The following is a 17,545-nucleotide window of genomic DNA, read 5'->3' as shown; positions in this document are numbered from 1 at the left end:
TTAGATGAGCTTGTAGGGCCGCATCATCTCGTTGTCTTCGTGATCCAAGATCTGTATGCGTTAAGGAGCAAATTAGAGCACGTCAATAGACACTATTTTTCACTATAAAATTGATGGCAAGATTCATATCCAGTCCTATGTAGCAGGTTAAAGTGAGAAAATGACAATTTTTATTCGTAATTCTATCATGCATATTAAAAAATGCATCTCCTCTTACAAACCGTGAATCTTACACAACCATGAAATCCCTAAGACCATAAGCTATGAAAAAAAAAATGCACATTAATATATTATATGCATGAAGAGTAACAATACAGTACAAACACAATAATTTTCATAACACTTAATTTAATATGTTTATATAACTATATAACTATATATATATATAAAATTTGCAGGTGATATTCAAGAGTGAGGTTCATCAATTCCAGGTGGAAAAATGGCTTTAATTCTTCTAAGAGTTTTTTTTTTTTTTTTTTTTGAGTATACTCTAAGAGTTTTGTTAAATATTAACACTTACGAGGAGCCTTAAGGAGTACAGGTAAATAAATAAATAAATTGTAAATACATTCATTTAAAAAAAAATCATAGCTAGTCACAGCAAATTAATTTGTATGCTCTATGCAATTAATTTTCAGTAAGCGCACATTTTTTTATTTTTAAGTTTTTATTATAGCTTTCTCAAAAAAAAAAAAAGAAGGAAGTTTGTATTATAACTCATAGTTAATACTTAGTGGTTTTTAATGTTTATTCTTAAGACACTTGTTAATACTCATCTCTTTTTTTTTTTGCAATTTATTTTTATTTTAGTTTACTTTTTCTACTAAACAAAATTAGGTTTATTGTATCACTTATGTTAAATAGGCCCGAGCCTTGACCCATCATAACTTTTTTTTTAAAAGTAAACAGTAGTACTTATTAAAACACACACAAAAATAATAATATTAGTGACCCATTATAACTTTGTTTCTACAATTATTGTCATTCTTTGAACAAAAAATAAAACAAAATGAAAACATAGTAAAAAGTAGAGAATGAAAATACTTACATGGCAATGGTATAAGTAGCCTGGCTTCGCAGTTGCATCGAACATATACGATTCATTTGAATGTATGTAAGAAAATTTCACTAAAATCTTTGTCACAAATCCAGGTCTCATTTTGAAAACATTCTTCCACCCTTTCTCCTCAGCTGGCACCTCTATGCTTTTCCCAATTGCATACTTGCTTATTTGGCACTTAATCGCATCATTCATTTTCATCATGCAATTTTTAAACTCTGTCTCATTCACTAGCGCAGTTTGATCCAACACTACAAAAAGAGCCAAATGGATGTGTAAAGGATGATTATCCCCCGTTAGATTGATCACATACCAAACTTCTGTAGCCCCCACTTTAGGTGTCTCAGTGATTGGCGCCTCAAATGATATTCCATTCAAATATAAATGAGTTGGTTGATTAGTGGCACTGTTGTACTCATACATAGTTATATATCGTGTCTGCGTCACACTAGATAAATTAGGGCCTGGGTATTGGATCAACTTATTGGGTGTCTGCCCCGGTTCATTCTCAGTACGTGTCAATATGATAAATTTCATGATTGTACCATTAGCTTCATCAACTGGGTTCCCAGTTGGGTAGGGATACGGTGCATCATTTGCTAGAATAGCACTATCATTCTTGGACTTGGAAAAATCAACAACCACGTCAGCAATTTCAGATGGGCATAGTAAAAACCCATTGGTTGTCACAGCTTCGTTAAGGTAAGCTGAATCAGATCCCACATGGATGAATCCTAGACCATTGGTGAAAAAGAACCGAAAGAATCTAGCACTGCTAGCATTTATAATACGAAATCGGTACATACGACGTCGTACTATTATACGTGGCCAAGCTTTTCCGTTCACTATGATAGCATCACCAAAATATTCTGGTCGCCAATGGGGGTGCATGGAAGGATTATCTCCCGTGGAATTCACGTATATGGAACCATCGATACGAAAGCTACGATCAAATACAATCAATGTACGATCAAATTCAGCACCACTAGGGAGTCCAAGTGGGCCCTCCAATTTGGGGTGGTTGATATGGTAGGCCCCAGCCAATCCAGCTAAGAGGTTGAGTCTAGTCAATCCCATGGCATGATCATGGTACCTATTACAATTAAATATTGGTTAAATGATTAAATTCGTCATTATTTAAATATTTAACATTTCAGATAATTTATTATGGTGACCTTGTGTCTAAACCCTTAAAATCTCACATATAAAGGGAGAGATCGATTTACCATGAGAAGAACCATTATTTCTTAATAATTTAAGCTTTTGAGATAATTATTATCATCATTTACCATAAATTTCCAGGTTGTTGGTTGTTGTTGTAGCTATATGTTTGTTTGGTCCATGCATATCCCTTTTCTTTGAATCCAGCAGTGAACCATGAGTTTGGGTTTCCATCACTCTCGGGCTCTCCGATTCCACCATGGAGATGGACTACTGTAGGGATTCCTATCTTGTCAGCAGGTTCAGCAATTGTGATGGATGTGTCCCAAGGCAATATGTGCGTTGGAGGGAGATAATTTTTCCATGTCACATTGGTGTCAATTCCATGAAGGGCCATGATTGTTGGACCTGGAATAGTTGCGGCTTCCTTAGATACACCAAAGGCATACACAGGTGTAGGAGGGATATCTCTGTGGAATTTCTGTGAAGAAAATCAAATGAAATTACAACTAATTTGCTATTGGTGCATCGCACATTTGATATTAGACAATTTACTTCAAAATAGGATTAAAGAAATTTTTTCTAACCCATCAAGGCGACTTATAAAACCACTCATATATATTAAATCATTTGAACAAGTTATATGATTATTAAATAACTCATATGACTAAAAATTTACATATATTCTAGTTTGAACTAGCTCGTAGTGAGTTTAAGGAAAATTTTGTCCTTCTAAATTTACCAAGACCGAGTGAAGGCTTCTACTAGGACATCATGCTTGTCTTTTGCGGTAATGACATGATGATTAGACAAACGGGGTGTTTGATACTTTAATTATGTAAAATCTTATTAATAAAGAATATTAAATAAGGCATTGATCAGCTATGTAAAGACTAGATATATAAAGTTCAAGAAAAAAAAAAGTATATAACTAGATTATATATATGTCAAGCGAACTATTGATAGCGAAAGCACGAGGGTGCAACCGTTCAAGGCATCGTAAGGATCTAAAGGCCTAAGTGGTTCCAATTCCTTAATCCCCTTATTATTCGGCACAACTAGCCATTTTGGTTAACATTTATAAAAAGTACCAATTGGCAAAAATTAATTTTCCTTGGTTTCAAAAGTCTTGAAGTTGAAATCTTTGTTTCGTAAAATTGTATAGCCATTCTTGGATTCTGATTCCAGCCCTGAACACTAATATGAACAAGGAACACCCCAACATTTTATTGAAATTCCATTCATTTGCTTCTGCTTCTGCTTCTGCATACTATTTTTTCCCCCTCTCTCTCTCCTCAAAACCCTGTTTTTTTTTTCTTTTTTCTTTTGGCTGAATGAAATATGTTATTGATGCAGAAGAGGATTAGGGCCTAGACAATCTTCCATCTCAACAGACAAAACATGAACTAGAATATTGGACACCCCAATATTATAATAAAAAGAAACATGTGTACAAGAATATGGACAACACAATCGGAAACCACATTTATATATATAAAAAATTTAAAGGTAAACAAATAATAAATATCTCATATATCGGATTTAAGTATCCTTTCTCATACAGTATGTGAGTCTCACAATTATATAAGACTTACATGCTCTGAGAGAGAATATACGTATATCCCATGCATGGTATTCTTACTCCATAGGCAAGAACTTAGTCACTTACCTTCTTTCGGTGAACTAACAATAAAACCTAGAAGTGCAATATAAATGATTGTGGCAAGGTCATTAATTACTGACTAAGTAATCGAAAATCAGATAGCAGGAACTATATCTACAAAACACATGTGAGAAGTGTTGAGCAATAAGATTGTATTTAGAAAGAAAAAACAAAATCCACTTACCCATGTTTTACTGTACATGCCAATCTCCAGTGACTTAGATCTGGGAACACCATACACAGAATCAAAGCCTAGGATTTTGGGCATATCTAGAAACTCATCCACAAACATTTCCAACTTGGATGAATTTAGAAGAGGACTAGTATCTTGGGCTAATGCTGATGTGGTGAACACTCCTAACAAAACTAAAGAAAAGAAACCAAGCAGCAAAACTCTCTCCATGGTCTTTATCATTGGTTGCATGCAAGCATTAAGCATATACAGAATGAGAGAAAGATGTGGGTATTTATTGGAAGGGAGAGGGACTATACAAGTGGGGTTTGTGTTTGATAGACGATATTAGATATTGCTTTGTGAAAAGGATCCTTGGCGAGAACGTAAAGTAACCTTATTTTTCCATAATAAAAGTAATAATACTATTTAAAGACGTTCAATTCCTGCGCTGCTACCCTGCAAAAACAAAAACAAAAAAAAAAAATTCCTGCGCTGCTAAGGTTTTGCTTGGTAACAATTTTTATTTTTTTTTTTCAAAAACTTATTTTTAGAAATGTAATGAAAAAATAATTTTCTTGTATTTTTGAAATTAAAAACATGTTTGGTTAGTTGAAATTAAAAAGATAGTTTTTTGAAAAAAAAAATACTATAATATATTGTTACTAGGATTTGAACTCTAATGCTAACTCATTAAATAAAATAGATTCATTAAATTAAATGCATTTTTTCATTGACTTTCGAAAATTAGAAACTGAAAACAATCTTTTACGTATTTTCAGTTTCTTTCACAAATTGAATTTTGAGAATAATTTTTGTTTTCTTTCCATTATTTTGAGTTGCCAAACAAGTTATTTAGTCTCAAAAATAGCAAATTGTTTTTTGAAACATAAAATAAGAGGAAAAAATAATTACCAAACATACCCTAAGTATGCATGCATGATTTTCACTTTTGTAACACAAATGTTTTTTCTCATTTAATCTATTGTGAGATGAATGATACATATATCTTATGTATGAATTTTTTTTATTATTGGAAAAAATTTAACTACAAAATTGGTTGTAACCTAAATGATTTCACTTTTGTAATACAAATGTTATTTCTCATTTAATCTATTGTGAGATAAATGATACATATATCTTATGTGTAATTTTTTTTTTTTGAATTAGACAAAATTTAACTACAAAATTGGTTGTAATCCTTGGCTACTATCTTACTTAATATCATTAACATTACTACATATTTCGAAAATTTAACTGCTGAATTGCATGTTCTCTACGCTATTAATACACATGTCAAATTTTGTGTCAATCAAATATTATTTACTATAAGATAATGTTTCATGCATAATTTTAAATTACAAAAACTTGCAATTTAAAAATATTATTGATAACATAACTATTGATTTTTAATTTTTTAAAAAAATTTGCAAACATGAAAGATATAAAAAGAAAATGTAATTCAATGGTAAATTTGTCAAAATTCACCCCCAATAAAAAGATCTTAAGTAAAATTGTAATATTAAGTTACAACTAGTTTTGTAACTAAATTTTTAACTTTTAAATTTTATCATAGTTTTAATTATTTGCACATCTCTACTCTCCTGTATGTAAGAGTCAATTTTCATTTAAAGATCTTGTTAAAAGGACTGCTTTATAATCACAACATAAGTCATGGAACACACACACCACACACATATACATGGATATGGTAAAAGGGAAATATATTAAACAACAGTCCAAATATAGTCTATTACAAAAAGACCCTAAAGAGTCTCTTGGGCTACTTGCGGTTGAATTAGATGTTGATGCTAAAGCAATTGTTAATTTATCTTCTAACAATGATAGCTCATCTGCTGACTTTGCATCAATTCTTGTTAATTGCAGACAATTCTTAAATCAAATCCCAGCCTTGAAGATCAGCCATTGCCTTACATATTTTGTACTCTACAATATTAGTTTCAACTTTCAAGAAATAGTGTTTACTTGGACTTATTTGGACATGATATTAATAAAATATATGCAATCATTTTGAATCTATGTAATTTAAGCGTGCTCGTAAATAATTGAATAATGTACATATATAAACCATACATCATAATTCATAATTTTATTTTAAATATTTAGCAGTATTTCTTGAATTATACATCACACATATTCCAATAATTCCCCTCCAGATCTTAGACGTATAATTTCTTTTCTTTCTCATTACTATTGTTTTAAATAAAAATCAAATATTATATAAAATCAAATAGTAAAAAATATTACAATAAATAAATCCAATTATGATGTTAATAAAAATCAAATGAATATGAAATTAAAATTTTAATTAATATTGTGAGGACCCTAGGACCCAAAGACCTAAAGACCCGAAGACATACTGGGAAGCGTAAGGAATAGAGGAGAATAAAAGTCAAGGACCCGAGAATGAAGTGGGATGGTCCGGAAAAGTACGAAAGGTAGATTGGTGATGTGGGGTATATTGCAAATATCTGGGTTGGGATAGATAACTATGAACATTGCATTGAATGTTCTGCACCCAGTTTTCTGGCTGCATTGAATAGGGGGTACCATCTTTATCCGTTGCATTAATGTGAAAATGACCTGAACAGTACAAATCACAGAGCCAAAGCTTTTCTCAATTACCGACTACAAGAGAATGAACAAATGTCAGTAAATGGGGTTGAGTAGATGAGAGGTGTATGGCTAAGATAGTAAGGGCAAGAAGTATAAATAAGAGATGAGAGAAAAAGGGAGGGGGGATCGGAACGCCATAAACTTTGTTGTTGATACCCTCTCTACAAATTCATTATTTTGGGCCTTGAATTATAAAACGCTATTATTGTTGGGCTTGTGCATGATTTTTGGTCCTTACAATTGGCGCCGTCTGTGGGAACAATAAAGTAGGACGTTCTGATTTGAAGGTGAATGGCGGAGGCGAATCAGGAAAGGGAAGAATCAGTAGGTTCCCAAAGGGGAAACCCAGCTATAAACATGCAACGCAGAGATGGAAAGAAACACACCCCAAGTGTGGTGGTGGAATCGTATCGTAGTGATCAAGTGGCTGGATGACGATCACAGACTGAGAGGCAAATGTCTTGTGATGATGTGTTGCAGCAAATGCAATCAGAGATAGATTATATGCGCAAACGTTTAGATCGCAAAAAGCGTGGTAGGAGGAGCTTGTCTTACTCGTCCAGTGATAGCTCTGAGGAAAAATGAGGAGGAAATGATCATCAAACATCTGAGTCTCTTCGCAATGAGTCCCATTTGATTACTTCTTCTGGTGCCCGGGCAAAGAGGGAGGAGACGCGAGATGAGAATGGGTCATACCAAGGTGAGGGGAATGATGCAATGGGTAAAGCCTTGAGGTAAATCTCTAAATCCCCTTTCGTGGCCCAGATAAATAAGGCAAAACTCCCCCACAGATTTTCTCAACCTATATTTACCATTTATAATGGCAGGATTGATCCTGTAGAACACGTCAGTCATTTTAATCAAAAGATCGCAGTTTATTCGAATAATGAAGCGTTGATGTGTAAAGTTTTTCCTTCCAGTTTGGGACCAGTGGTCATGCGATGGTTTGATGCTTTGGTGGAAGGTTCCCTAAAGTCCTTTGAAGAATTGACTAGAGCATTCGGGGCTCGGTTCATAACATGTAGTAGGGTCCCAAAACCCTTGGATGCATTACTATCTATGGCAATGAGGGAAGGAGAAACGCTCAAAACTTATTCCGACCGGTATTGGAAAATGTATAATGAAATTGACGGAGATGTTGAAAATGTGGCTGTAAGAACTTTTAAGGTGGGGCTCCCTACGGAGCACGGATTGAGGAAGTCCTGGACAATGAAGGCAGTTGTAGACATGCGCCAGCTTATGGATCGTATAGACAAGTATAAACGGGTTGAGGAGGACCAGATTCAAAGCAAAGGTAAAGCAAAGCTATATCCGGAGAAGAAAAATCTTCGGGGAATGGGGTATCAAGGCAGTCGGCCTAGGCAAGATTTTCCAAGTCGTCCATTGCCAGCTGAAACTCCTTTGATTAATTCATTGTTCAAGGAACATATACATCAAATATTGGAGAAAATACGAGACGAACCATACTTTAGACAACCTAACAAGATGGTCGGACGTTGCGTGACCATTTGAACCAATTAGCCAAGGTGGGAAAGCTCAATCATTTCTTGTCTAGGCCAGGCGGACAAGTTGGACATCAAGGTACGAGAATGTATCGTGGAAATATTCCTCGGCCAGCATTAGGCACCATTAACATCATTTTGGCACAGCCGAGAAGAGGAGCCGAGGATCCTTCTCGAATCATGTCCGTGCATAGTAGTTTTGGGAATGAAGTCATGGAGGGAAGCAATCAACTGGCTAAAAAAATGAGGTTCTCGGCAACGCCAGTGTTTGGTTTTTCTGAGGAAGATAAGGAGGGGACATGTCAACCCTATGATGATGCATTGGTAGTAACTATTCGTATCGGAGGATATGACGTAAAACGAGTCTTGGTGGATGATGGAAGTGGTGCAGAAATTATGTATCCCGACTTGTTTAATGGTTTAAAGTTGAAAGATGAGGATTTGGAAAAGTACGATTCTCTGTTAGTATGCTTTGATGGGAAACCGGTGATTCCGCGGGGGATGATTAGGCTGCCTGTACAGGTTGAGGATGCAGAAGTCCAGGTTAACTTCATAGTAGTCAGGGCGTATTCACCTTACACAGCCATTTTGGCTAGGCCCTGGCTCCATGCAATGGGGGCAGTTTCTTCAACTTTGCATGTAATGGTGAAATATCCTATCCAAGGAAAGGTGGGAATATTACACGGCAGTCAGTCGGTAGTCAGGCAATGCCTGATGTCTGCAAGTGTTAGAACAGGGCAAGGTTCAGCAACGGGGGCAACTCCGAAAGCTTTATAGCAATTAAAGAAACCTGCTCGGGGGATGGGTATCGATGGGGATGGAGGTTCTGCTGAAGAGCTGGACAAGATATTTATAGGAGAGAGTAAGGAGAGATATTTTCAGGTGGAATCCCAATTACTAGTATCGGAAAAGGAGGAATTAGTTAAGTTCTTAAAGGATAACATTGATGTTTTTGCATGGACGACCTATGATGTCCTAGTAATTGATCCAGAATTCATTTGTCACCATTTGAATGTTAGTCTCGACGCAGTGCCCCGTAAGCAGCCTCCTCGGCGTGCATCCTAAGAGCATGCCGAGGCAGTAAAAGAGGAGGTTAATAAGTTAAAGTAAGCGGGGGCAATCAATGAAATCTTTTATCCTGAGTGGCTTGCTAACACTGTTGTGGTTAAAAAGAAGAACGGAAAGTGGAGAGTTTGTGTCGATTTCACTGATCTGAATAAGGCATGTCCAAAGGACCCTTTCCCTATTCCGAGAATTGATCAATTGGTGGATGCAACTGTTGGGCATCCCCGGATGAGTTTCCTAGATGCTTTTCAAGGTTATCATCAGATACCTATGTCATTGAGTGATCAGGAGAAGACAGCTTTTCATGCTCCTAATGGCAATTACCATTATCGAGTAATGCATTTTGGTCTTAAGAATGTAGGCTCCACTTATCAAAGAATGGTGACTAGAATGTTTGAATTACAGTTGGGGCATAATATGGAAGCATATATCGATGACATGGTAATTAAAAGTAAGAAAGTAGGGGACCATTTGAGGGACTTGCAAGAAACCTTCTCAGTCTTTAGGAGGTATAAATCGCGTTTGAATGCTTCCAAGTATTCTTTTGGAGTAAGTTCGGGAAAGTTTCTTGGGTATATGATAACGCACCAGGGAATTGAAGTTAATCCTGACTAGATTAAGGCTATCTTGGGGTTGCATCCTCCTCGGAATCCTAAGGAGGTACAGAAGCTGACTGGAATGTTTGCAGCATTGAATTGGTTTATCTCGCGATCTGCGGACAAGTGTCGACCCTTTTATCACCTTTTGCATAAATGGCGAGATTTCCAGTGGACGTATGAGTGTAATTTGGCTTTTGAGGATTTGAAGCAATATTTGGCGAATCCGCCAATACTATCACGGCCGGAGAAGGAAGAGGTGTTGTATGCCTATTTGGCAGTTACAGATTATGCTGTAAGTCTTGTCCTAATACAGAATGATGGTGGAATTCAAAAAACCGGTGTATTACATTAGTAAATCTTTGCAAGAGGCCGAGAGGCGATATTTACCTTTGGAAAAGGCTCTTCTAGCCATCGTACATGCAACAAGGAAGCTTCCCCATTATTTTCAAGCCCATACGATAGTGGTACTTACCCAATTTCCTTTGCAAGCTATCATGAGGAAGTCAGATTACACTAGTCACGTGGCTAAGTGGGGAACTAGGCTTGGAGCTTATGATGTTAAGTATATGTCCCGGACAGCTATTAAAGGACAGGTTCTTGCCGATTTCGTGGCTGAATTTACGGAGGGTGGCATTAGGCAGGAAGATGTTATGCTAGTCGTGATGTCTATTGGGCTTAGGAGTGTCCTTCTTTGGGAAGTTTATATGGATGGGGCATGTAATCGAAAGGGAGCAGGGATTGGAATTGTGTTGATCACCCCTGAGAAATTAGTCATGGAAAAGTCATTACGGCTAAGGTTTGTAGCCACTAATAATGAGGCCAAGTATGAAGCTCTCTTGGCAGGCGCTCAAATGGTTAGGCATTTGGGAGGAGAAATAGTTGAACTCTAATGTGATTCCAGATTAGTCGTCGGGCAAGTTAATGGAGAATTTGAGGCAAGAGATGAAAGAATGAAAAAATATCTCGACCGAGTCAAAGAGGTGTTAGGCACGTTTAAAAGTTTCAAAGTAAGACAAATTCCAAGAGGGTAGAATGCTCATGCCGATTCGTTGGCCATGTTAGCCACATCCTTAGGCTCGAAGTTACCGCGGACGGTAATGGTAGAGGATTTGATGACTTCTAGTCTGACTGGCATCCCAGCAGTTGGGGTTCACAGCATTCACGTTGGCCCAAGCTGGATGGATCCGATTGTGACCTTCTTAAAACATGGTATGTTACCCAAGGACAAAGTGGAAGCAGAGAAGGTATGGAGAAGTGCCCCCCGTTACTGGCTTTCTGGGGAGCATAAGTTGTATAAACGTTCCTACTCGGAGCCATATCTGCTCTGCGTGCATCCTGAAGCTGTTGAGCCTTTATTGGAAGAGTTGCATGATGGAATATGTGGAAGTCATACTAGGGGAAGATCGTTAGCCCACAGGGCCATGACTCAAGGGTATTGGTGGCCCAATATGCAAAAGGCCTCCCAGGAGTATGCAAGGAAGTGTGACCAATGTCAAAGGTTTGCACCAAACATTCATCAACTAGGGAGAGTCTTAAATCTATTATCTAGCCCATGGCCTTTTGCTAAGTGGGGCTTGAATATCGTCGGACTTTTTTCTCGGGCAATTGGTAATAGAAGATGGCTCCTTGTCGGCACAGATTATTTTACTAAGTGGGTGGAAGCCGAACCATTAGCTAATATCAGGGATGCAGACGCCAAGAAGTTTATTTAGAAGAATATTGTAACTCGCTTTGGAGTCCCGCATACTTTGATTTCTAACAATGGACTTCAGTTTGACAGCAAGGCTTTTCGTAGGTATTGTAGGGATCTAGGAATAAGGAATGGATATTCAACACCGGCCTACCCTCAAGGAAATGGTCAAGCTGAGGCTACAAATAAGGTCATTTTGGCGGGGTTAAAGAAGCGATTAGACGATGCTAAAGGAAGATGGGTAGAGGAGTTGCCTCATGTGTTGTGGACTTAGCATACTACCCCTTGAAGGTCAACAGGTGAGACACCCTTTTCAATGACATATGGACTAGAGGCGGTAATCCCATTGGAGTCAGGCTTTCCCACCTTGAGATCTGATCTGTATAATGTTGAGAGCAATCATGACATGCTATGTGATAGTTTGAATACTATTGAAGAAAGAAGAGAAGTAGCCAGTGTGAAGATAGGCAGCTACCAACAGAAACTCAAGCAAACGTATGATAAAGGAGTGAAGTCGAGACCTTTAGTACCAGGAGATTTGGTTTTGAGAAAAGTGGTGGGGACAGCAAAAAATCCTGCCTGGGGTAAGTTAGGGCCTAATTGGGAAGGACCATATAGAATTATGTCTGTAGCAGGTGTGGGGGCCTATCGTTTAAAAGATTTAGATGGAAAAGTAGTTCTTCGCCCCTGGAATGTAAACAACTTACGACGTTATTACTATTAAAGGAAGAGCCTTCTTTTGTATAAGTTGTAAGCCTGTTTTGTTTTATTAGTTTGTGCTTCTTTATTGGAATAATTTATATCCAAGTGTTAAACTGATCTTAGCTCTTATCCGGCTCATCGGGCCACAAGTCTAAGAAAAATTAAAACCCTAAGGAAAATTCAAGTGTTAAACTGATCTTAGCTCTTGTCCGACTCCTCGGGCCACAAGTCTAAGAAAAATTAACACCCTAAGGAAAATCCAAGTGTTAAACTGATCTTAGCTCTTATCCGGCTCCTCGGGCCACAAGTCTAAGAAAAATTAACACCCTAAGGAAAATCCAAGTGTTAAACTGATCTTAGCTCTTGTTCGCCTCCTTAGGCCACAAGTCTAAGAAAAATTAACACCCTAAGGAAAATCCAAGTGTTAAACTGATCTTAGCTCTTGTTCGCCTCCTCAGGCCATAAGTCTAAGAAAAATTAACACCCTAAGGAAAGCCAAGTGTTAAATTGATCTTAGTTCTTGTTTGGCTCCTTGAGTCACAAGTTTTAAAAAATTAACACCGTTTAAAAAAAAAATCTGGAACTAAGCTTAGTCCTTAGTCGGCTTCTCGGGCCATAAGATTAGGTGAAATTAACACTATACATAAGGCATTTCAAGTGCCAAGGTAACAAAAAGGTGTACCATAGGTATTATTCTGGCTTGAGTTGTAAAGTTGATGATCGTGTTGTGTTTTATGTGTATATGAAAAATTATTGTTTTAGTAGTAAAGAATTGTAATTGGTAGTGACCAAAAGCAAAAAATTAATATTTAAACATCGCAATATGTTGACAATAAACACTATGCACCATTGACACTACTATTAATTCCTTAAAGTCAATTTAACAAAAAAAAAAAAAAAACAACAACAACAAAGAAAAACAACAGCATCGAATTCTAAAACAACTTTTAACAAACTCTTGAGCTCATATGACAAGTGTTTATTTGTTTCTCTTTAGTGCTCTTTTTCTCTAGTTCCTTCTCTTTCTTCTTCTTTTTTGTCTGACCCATCTCCTTCGGGTCAGCTTCATTTTCTTCGTTCACCAATTCGGTGTTGGGAGAAGGGTTCTCGGCTATTTCTTTGCCCTTGGAGTGAACAAAAGAAGGTTCTAGGTTCGAAGTGGTTGTAGATGAGGGAGGAATGGAACTGGAGTCACTTGTTGGTTTGCGAGGAGCAGGTGCTAGCTGTAAAGCAGAAGGGTAATAAACACTATTAGGATTTCGAAGCTCAAATTCGGTGGATACTCCGGTAGCGTCTAAGGCCCGACCCCAAACTTCTAGACAGAATGCACGGGCAACACCTTTGAGTTGAGCTGTGAGGCTGTCAGCAACTTTCTTCATACCGGCATCATATGCTGCTTGCTCAGCATTAGCCTTTTCCTGCTCTTTAGATGCTAACTCCTTTTGCACCTGTTTAAGCTCCACCACAGTGAGAGCTAGTCTGTTTAGGGCTTGTTTCTGGGCTTCAAGGGCAATTTTTGCTTATGACTCATAGCTTTGCAAGGCAGATTTTGCGTTTTTGTGAGCTTTTTCCACTTCAGCCAGTCGAATGAGGGTTTCCTTCAGATTCTGTTCTGCTTCGTTTTGAGCCCTCACAGCGACTTCAGCGTTGTTCTCAGCTTTTCTAGCTAAGTCCAAGGAATGATCCACCCATTCCTCAGCCATGAACGAAGCCTGGACAGCCTATAATGTACATCAATTACAAAAGTATGACTAACGCTTTCAATAGTAATAAAGCTAAGATGATATTGAATTGTGAAAGATACCTTAGCCAAGTCTTGTTTTAAAGACAGGAAGACTTCTCTTTTGCGGAAAGATCGCAGTTCAGCCATGTCCTCGGGAAGGCATAGGGCCTTTTCCAAACACTCAGCCACCAAACTTGAGCTCCCTTTTTTCGGATCTCTTAGATTGGCATCATCAAGTACAGGGCTGCCTAAGCTTAAGGTAAAGCTGGGGCACCAAACAGATGCTTTCCTTGATGGATCGCTACTAGTTTCCTTGGAAGATCCAATATGAGCGGGCTTCTTGGAGTGGTTTTTTCCCGCCCTAGTATCCTTAGAGGGGAGGTCAGGGTTCTCTCCTTCTTCGATCTCTATGACATTTTTGCCACCTTGACCCCTTTTCCTTTTCTTGTCCATGACCTCGGGGGGAGGGGTACGTGTCATTGCTGGGGTGATGGGATGAGGAGGTACAGTCACAGCAGGAGAAGAACTGCCGGCATGTGCTTGTAGCAAATCCAGGAGATCGGGTTCTTTCTCTTGGAAGCCCATGTTGCTTGTTGAAGGAAGTTGTGAGTCGTGAGGGGTGTCTTCACGATAAAAACTTCAAAGTCTTTATCCGTCACCTTAGGGCAACTCGGCTCGGAAGTTGAAGTTTTTTCCTCATCCGCAAGATCAGTGGATTGCTCCCGGGAGTAAAGTAGTCTGGCTGCGAGAGGGGCGAGGAGTTGTGCATCCTGTGTTCCTGCTGGTCGGGGTGTAAGTAGTAAGAAGTCAGGCACCGCAACGTCAATTCGAGCTAAATGAAGATCCCTGGCCCGGATTACGTTCTTTGGACTTTGAAAACGTTTGGTGGAAGGAGTGTAGCCGAGAATGACGTGGGCTACTCTAAGTTGACCGTCCTTGTGCAAAAATATTTCCGACCGGAGAATTCTGTTCAGATTCTGACGGTTCACAAAGGATTTGTTTGGAGCGGTATGGTAGTCGTCTGCAGTGAGGGATAAAAATTGTTAGGAAGAGTTAATCAATACTAGATTATAAAAGAAGACAATTGATATTCCTAAGTATCACGTCGGTCCTCGGGAACCCTACCTAGCACCCCATCTTGGGTAGGGCAGTGTAAGCTGTCATGCCAATTCCCCGAGATGATGAGGTAATCCTCGTCCATGCCTTTACTTGAGTCAGGCAAGCAAGAGATCAGCCTAACAGTTGGGACCCTACACTTCATGTAGTATTTGGTTTTTTCCCTTTTTTGGCAATTGTACACCCAGTTTACATCATGCCAAGTTAAGTTAGTCCCTATTTTACGATTTAGAGCATCTACACATCCTAAGATCCTAAGGACATTGGGAGAACATTGGGCTGGGGTAAGTCTATAGTTTATAGGAAAATCCCGGGTCACCCTACCCATGGTAATTTCCATTCCGCCTTTGATAAAAGCGATCATGGGAATTAAAACTGACTCAGGTGGTTGGGGTAAAACTAGCCAATCTCCTTCCTCACAATATTGAATATCTACATCGTCAGGAATCCTATATTGAGCCTTAAAAGCGGCCTTTGCCTCATCCGTTTTCACTAATTTAGCGTTTTTACTAATTTAGCGTTTCTACCCATTAAACTTTATGACAGAAAAAGAAAAAATAAACAACGAAGGAGAAGCAATAGGAGAACTGACACACCTTTGAAGAATGCTTAAAACTGCTCCTCGGGAGGTCCTTTTCCTTTAATCCTTCAAAACGCCAAAATGAACCTCAGCCAGCCCCAAGGTTTGCTTTTATAAGGGTAAAAAAGGGGCGGTAATTTTCCCACTCATAAATGAGAGCGCAATCTGAACCGTACGATATTAATCTAGCCGTAGAACGTGCGGAGATAGGGAACCGCCTGACACCATAAATGATACATCGTGGACTACGAGGCGTCAGGAGCGTGTCACAGGCAGCGAAAAGACGTTTATACGTGTGAAAGCAAAATGCACGTAAGAAATGCATCCAAGGAGTTAAAACTTGGCTATTAATTCGTGATTAATAGCCCAAGTTTTAAGGGGCTATTGTGAGAACCCGAAGACCTAAAGACCCGAAGACATACTGGGAAGCGTAAGAAATAGAGGAGAATAAAAGTAAAGGGCTCGAGGATGAAGTGGGATGGTCCGGAAAAGTACGAAAGGTAGATTGGTGATGTGGGGTATATTGCAAATATCTGGGTTGGGATAGATAACTATGAACATTACATTGAATGTTCTGCACCCAGCTTCCTGGCTGCATTGAATAGGGAGTACCAGCTTTATCCGTTGCATTAATATGGAAATGACCTGAACAGTACAAAGCACAGAGCCAAAGCTTTTCTCCATTACTGACTACAAAGGAATGGACAAGTGTCAGTAAATAGAGTTGAGTAGATGAGAGGTGTATGGCTGAGATAGTAAGGGCAAAGAGTATAAATAGGAGAGGAGAGAAAAAGGGAGGGGGGATCGGAAAGCCGTAAACTTTGTTGTTGATACCCTCTACAAATTCATTGTTTTAGGCCTTAAATTATAAAACGCTATTATTGTTGGGCTTGTGCATGATTTTTGGTCCTTACAAATATAATATACTAATATTAAGGAAAAAACTTGGGTTCTATTCTTAAAATCTACCATGTAGTTGCATTGGTGAATAAACCACATGATTGAAAATAATTTGTCTTTAAAAGATGACACTATTTTTACTGCATTAATTAATATCGTCATATGGTTTATGTCAAATTGGGAACTTAACGCACGAGACCTAAGAAATTGTATTCAAATTTTGTTTCCTAACATTAATAATTTAACAATATGCACGTGCTTAAAATTGTTGTTTGATTAATGAAACTAGTTATCAAGAATGTCAAATTGGGAACTTAACACATGAGACCTAAGAAATTGTATTTAATTTTTTTTTCTAACATTAATAATTTGGCAATATGCATATGTTTAAAATTGATGTTTGATTAATGTAACTAGTTATCGATGATTTTAGTGATAGCCTAATGGTACTAACATCCTCTACAACCTACAACAAAAAGTCATGTGGCAAATAATTAGGACATGTTCCGACCACTAGCTATATATATCCATATAAACTCTATATCACCAACAAGAAGGCCTGAACATGGTAAGCCAAGTCTTCATCTCCTACATGCATGAATTCTTCATTTATTAATATATTAAAGGCTTTCGAACCTCTTCCATTTATTAAGGCATAAAAAGCCCATGTGGCATAATACTAGACAATGACTTTAAATGTGTGACCTAGTAATGGTTAGGAGTGTATGAGTTTGTCATGGCTTGATGTGTGCAAGGCGGGTAGACCACGACTTTGTAGGCATGAGTTTGTTAGGGTTTACACCCACACTTAACCTTACTCTCAAAATTTGTAATAAAAAATGCAAGTTTTGCATGGGTATGTATATGTGTGTGCAGGCGCGTAGGAAAATTATTTCTAACAATAATGTGCAAAATAGATATTTGAAACAACCCAAAGGGGTTTTCTCTTCAACTTTTGTTCTCAAAAATATGGGT

The 17,545-nt window shown here is 38.0% G+C and overlaps 3 protein-coding genes and 1 pseudogene across 3 annotated transcripts; 3 read left to right on the top strand and 1 right to left on the bottom strand.

Annotated features, from left to right (window-relative positions):
- LOC142605586 (multicopper oxidase LPR2-like) lies at positions 1 to 4,323 on the bottom strand. The gene is made up of 4 exons (XM_075777004.1): positions 4,069 to 4,323; positions 2,350 to 2,702; positions 1,049 to 2,153; positions 1 to 51 (listed from the first exon to the last, which is right to left on the bottom strand). Exons 1-4 carry the CDS (start codon positions 4,321 to 4,323, stop codon positions 1 to 3), a joined length of 1,764 nt encoding a protein of 587 aa, XP_075633119.1.
- Positions 4,324 to 7,410: 3,087 nt separating this feature from the next.
- LOC142606573 (uncharacterized) lies at positions 7,411 to 8,972 on the top strand (annotated as a pseudogene).
- A 24-nt stretch (positions 8,973 to 8,996) lies between these two features.
- Positions 8,997 to 10,749, top strand: LOC142606572 (uncharacterized). The gene is made up of 3 exons (XM_075777887.1): positions 8,997 to 9,209; positions 9,369 to 9,769; positions 10,173 to 10,749. Exons 1-3 carry the CDS (start codon positions 8,997 to 8,999, stop codon positions 10,747 to 10,749), a joined length of 1,191 nt encoding a protein of 396 aa, XP_075634002.1.
- A 931-nt stretch (positions 10,750 to 11,680) lies between these two features.
- LOC142606571 (uncharacterized) lies at positions 11,681 to 12,273 on the top strand. Its single transcript, XM_075777886.1, has 2 exons — positions 11,681 to 11,739; positions 11,841 to 12,273. The coding sequence occupies exons 1-2, from the start codon at positions 11,681 to 11,683 to the stop codon at positions 12,271 to 12,273; spliced, it is 492 nt and encodes a 163-aa protein (XP_075634001.1).
- Positions 12,274 to 17,545: the final 5,272 nt, after the last annotated feature.

Source organism: Castanea sativa, chromosome 8, assembly GCF_040712315.1.
Source record: "Castanea sativa cultivar Marrone di Chiusa Pesio chromosome 8, ASM4071231v1".
NCBI classification, from domain to species: Eukaryota; Viridiplantae; Streptophyta; class Magnoliopsida; order Fagales; family Fagaceae; genus Castanea; species Castanea sativa.
Note: the sequence above shows the minus strand (reverse complement) of the source record. Positions and strands in the feature narration are given on the sequence as shown.

What these genes read in the sequence shown, in the direction of transcription:
- LOC142605586 (XM_075777004.1), bottom strand. Translation starts at nt 4,323, where the DNA reads ATGCTTAATGCTTGCATGCAACCAATGATAAAGACCATGGAGAGAGTT. An exon ending in GCATGTACAGTAAAACATGG is followed by an intron (nt 2,703 to 4,068) that starts GTAAGTGGATTT and finishes TTTTCTTCACAG; the next exon opens with AAATTCCACAGAGATATCCC. An exon ending in GCTACTTATACCATTGCCAT is followed by an intron (nt 52 to 1,048) that starts GTAAGTATTTTC and finishes TAACGCATACAG; the next exon opens with ATCTTGGATCACGAAGACAA.
- LOC142606572 (XM_075777887.1), top strand. Translation starts at nt 8,997, where the DNA reads ATGGGTATCGATGGGGATGGAGGTTCTGCTGAAGAGCTGGACAAGATA. An exon ending in TCATTTGTCACCATTTGAAT is followed by an intron (nt 9,210 to 9,368) that starts GTTAGTCTCGAC and finishes GTGGTTAAAAAG; the next exon opens with AAGAACGGAAAGTGGAGAGT. An exon ending in ACCTTCTCAGTCTTTAGGAG is followed by an intron (nt 9,770 to 10,172) that starts GTATAAATCGCG and finishes GTCCTAATACAG; the next exon opens with AATGATGGTGGAATTCAAAA.
- LOC142606571 (XM_075777886.1), top strand. Translation starts at nt 11,681, where the DNA reads ATGGATATTCAACACCGGCCTACCCTCAAGGAAATGGTCAAGCTGAGG. An exon ending in AAGCTGAGGCTACAAATAAG is followed by an intron (nt 11,740 to 11,840) that starts GTCATTTTGGCG and finishes TACCCCTTGAAG; the next exon opens with GTCAACAGGTGAGACACCCT.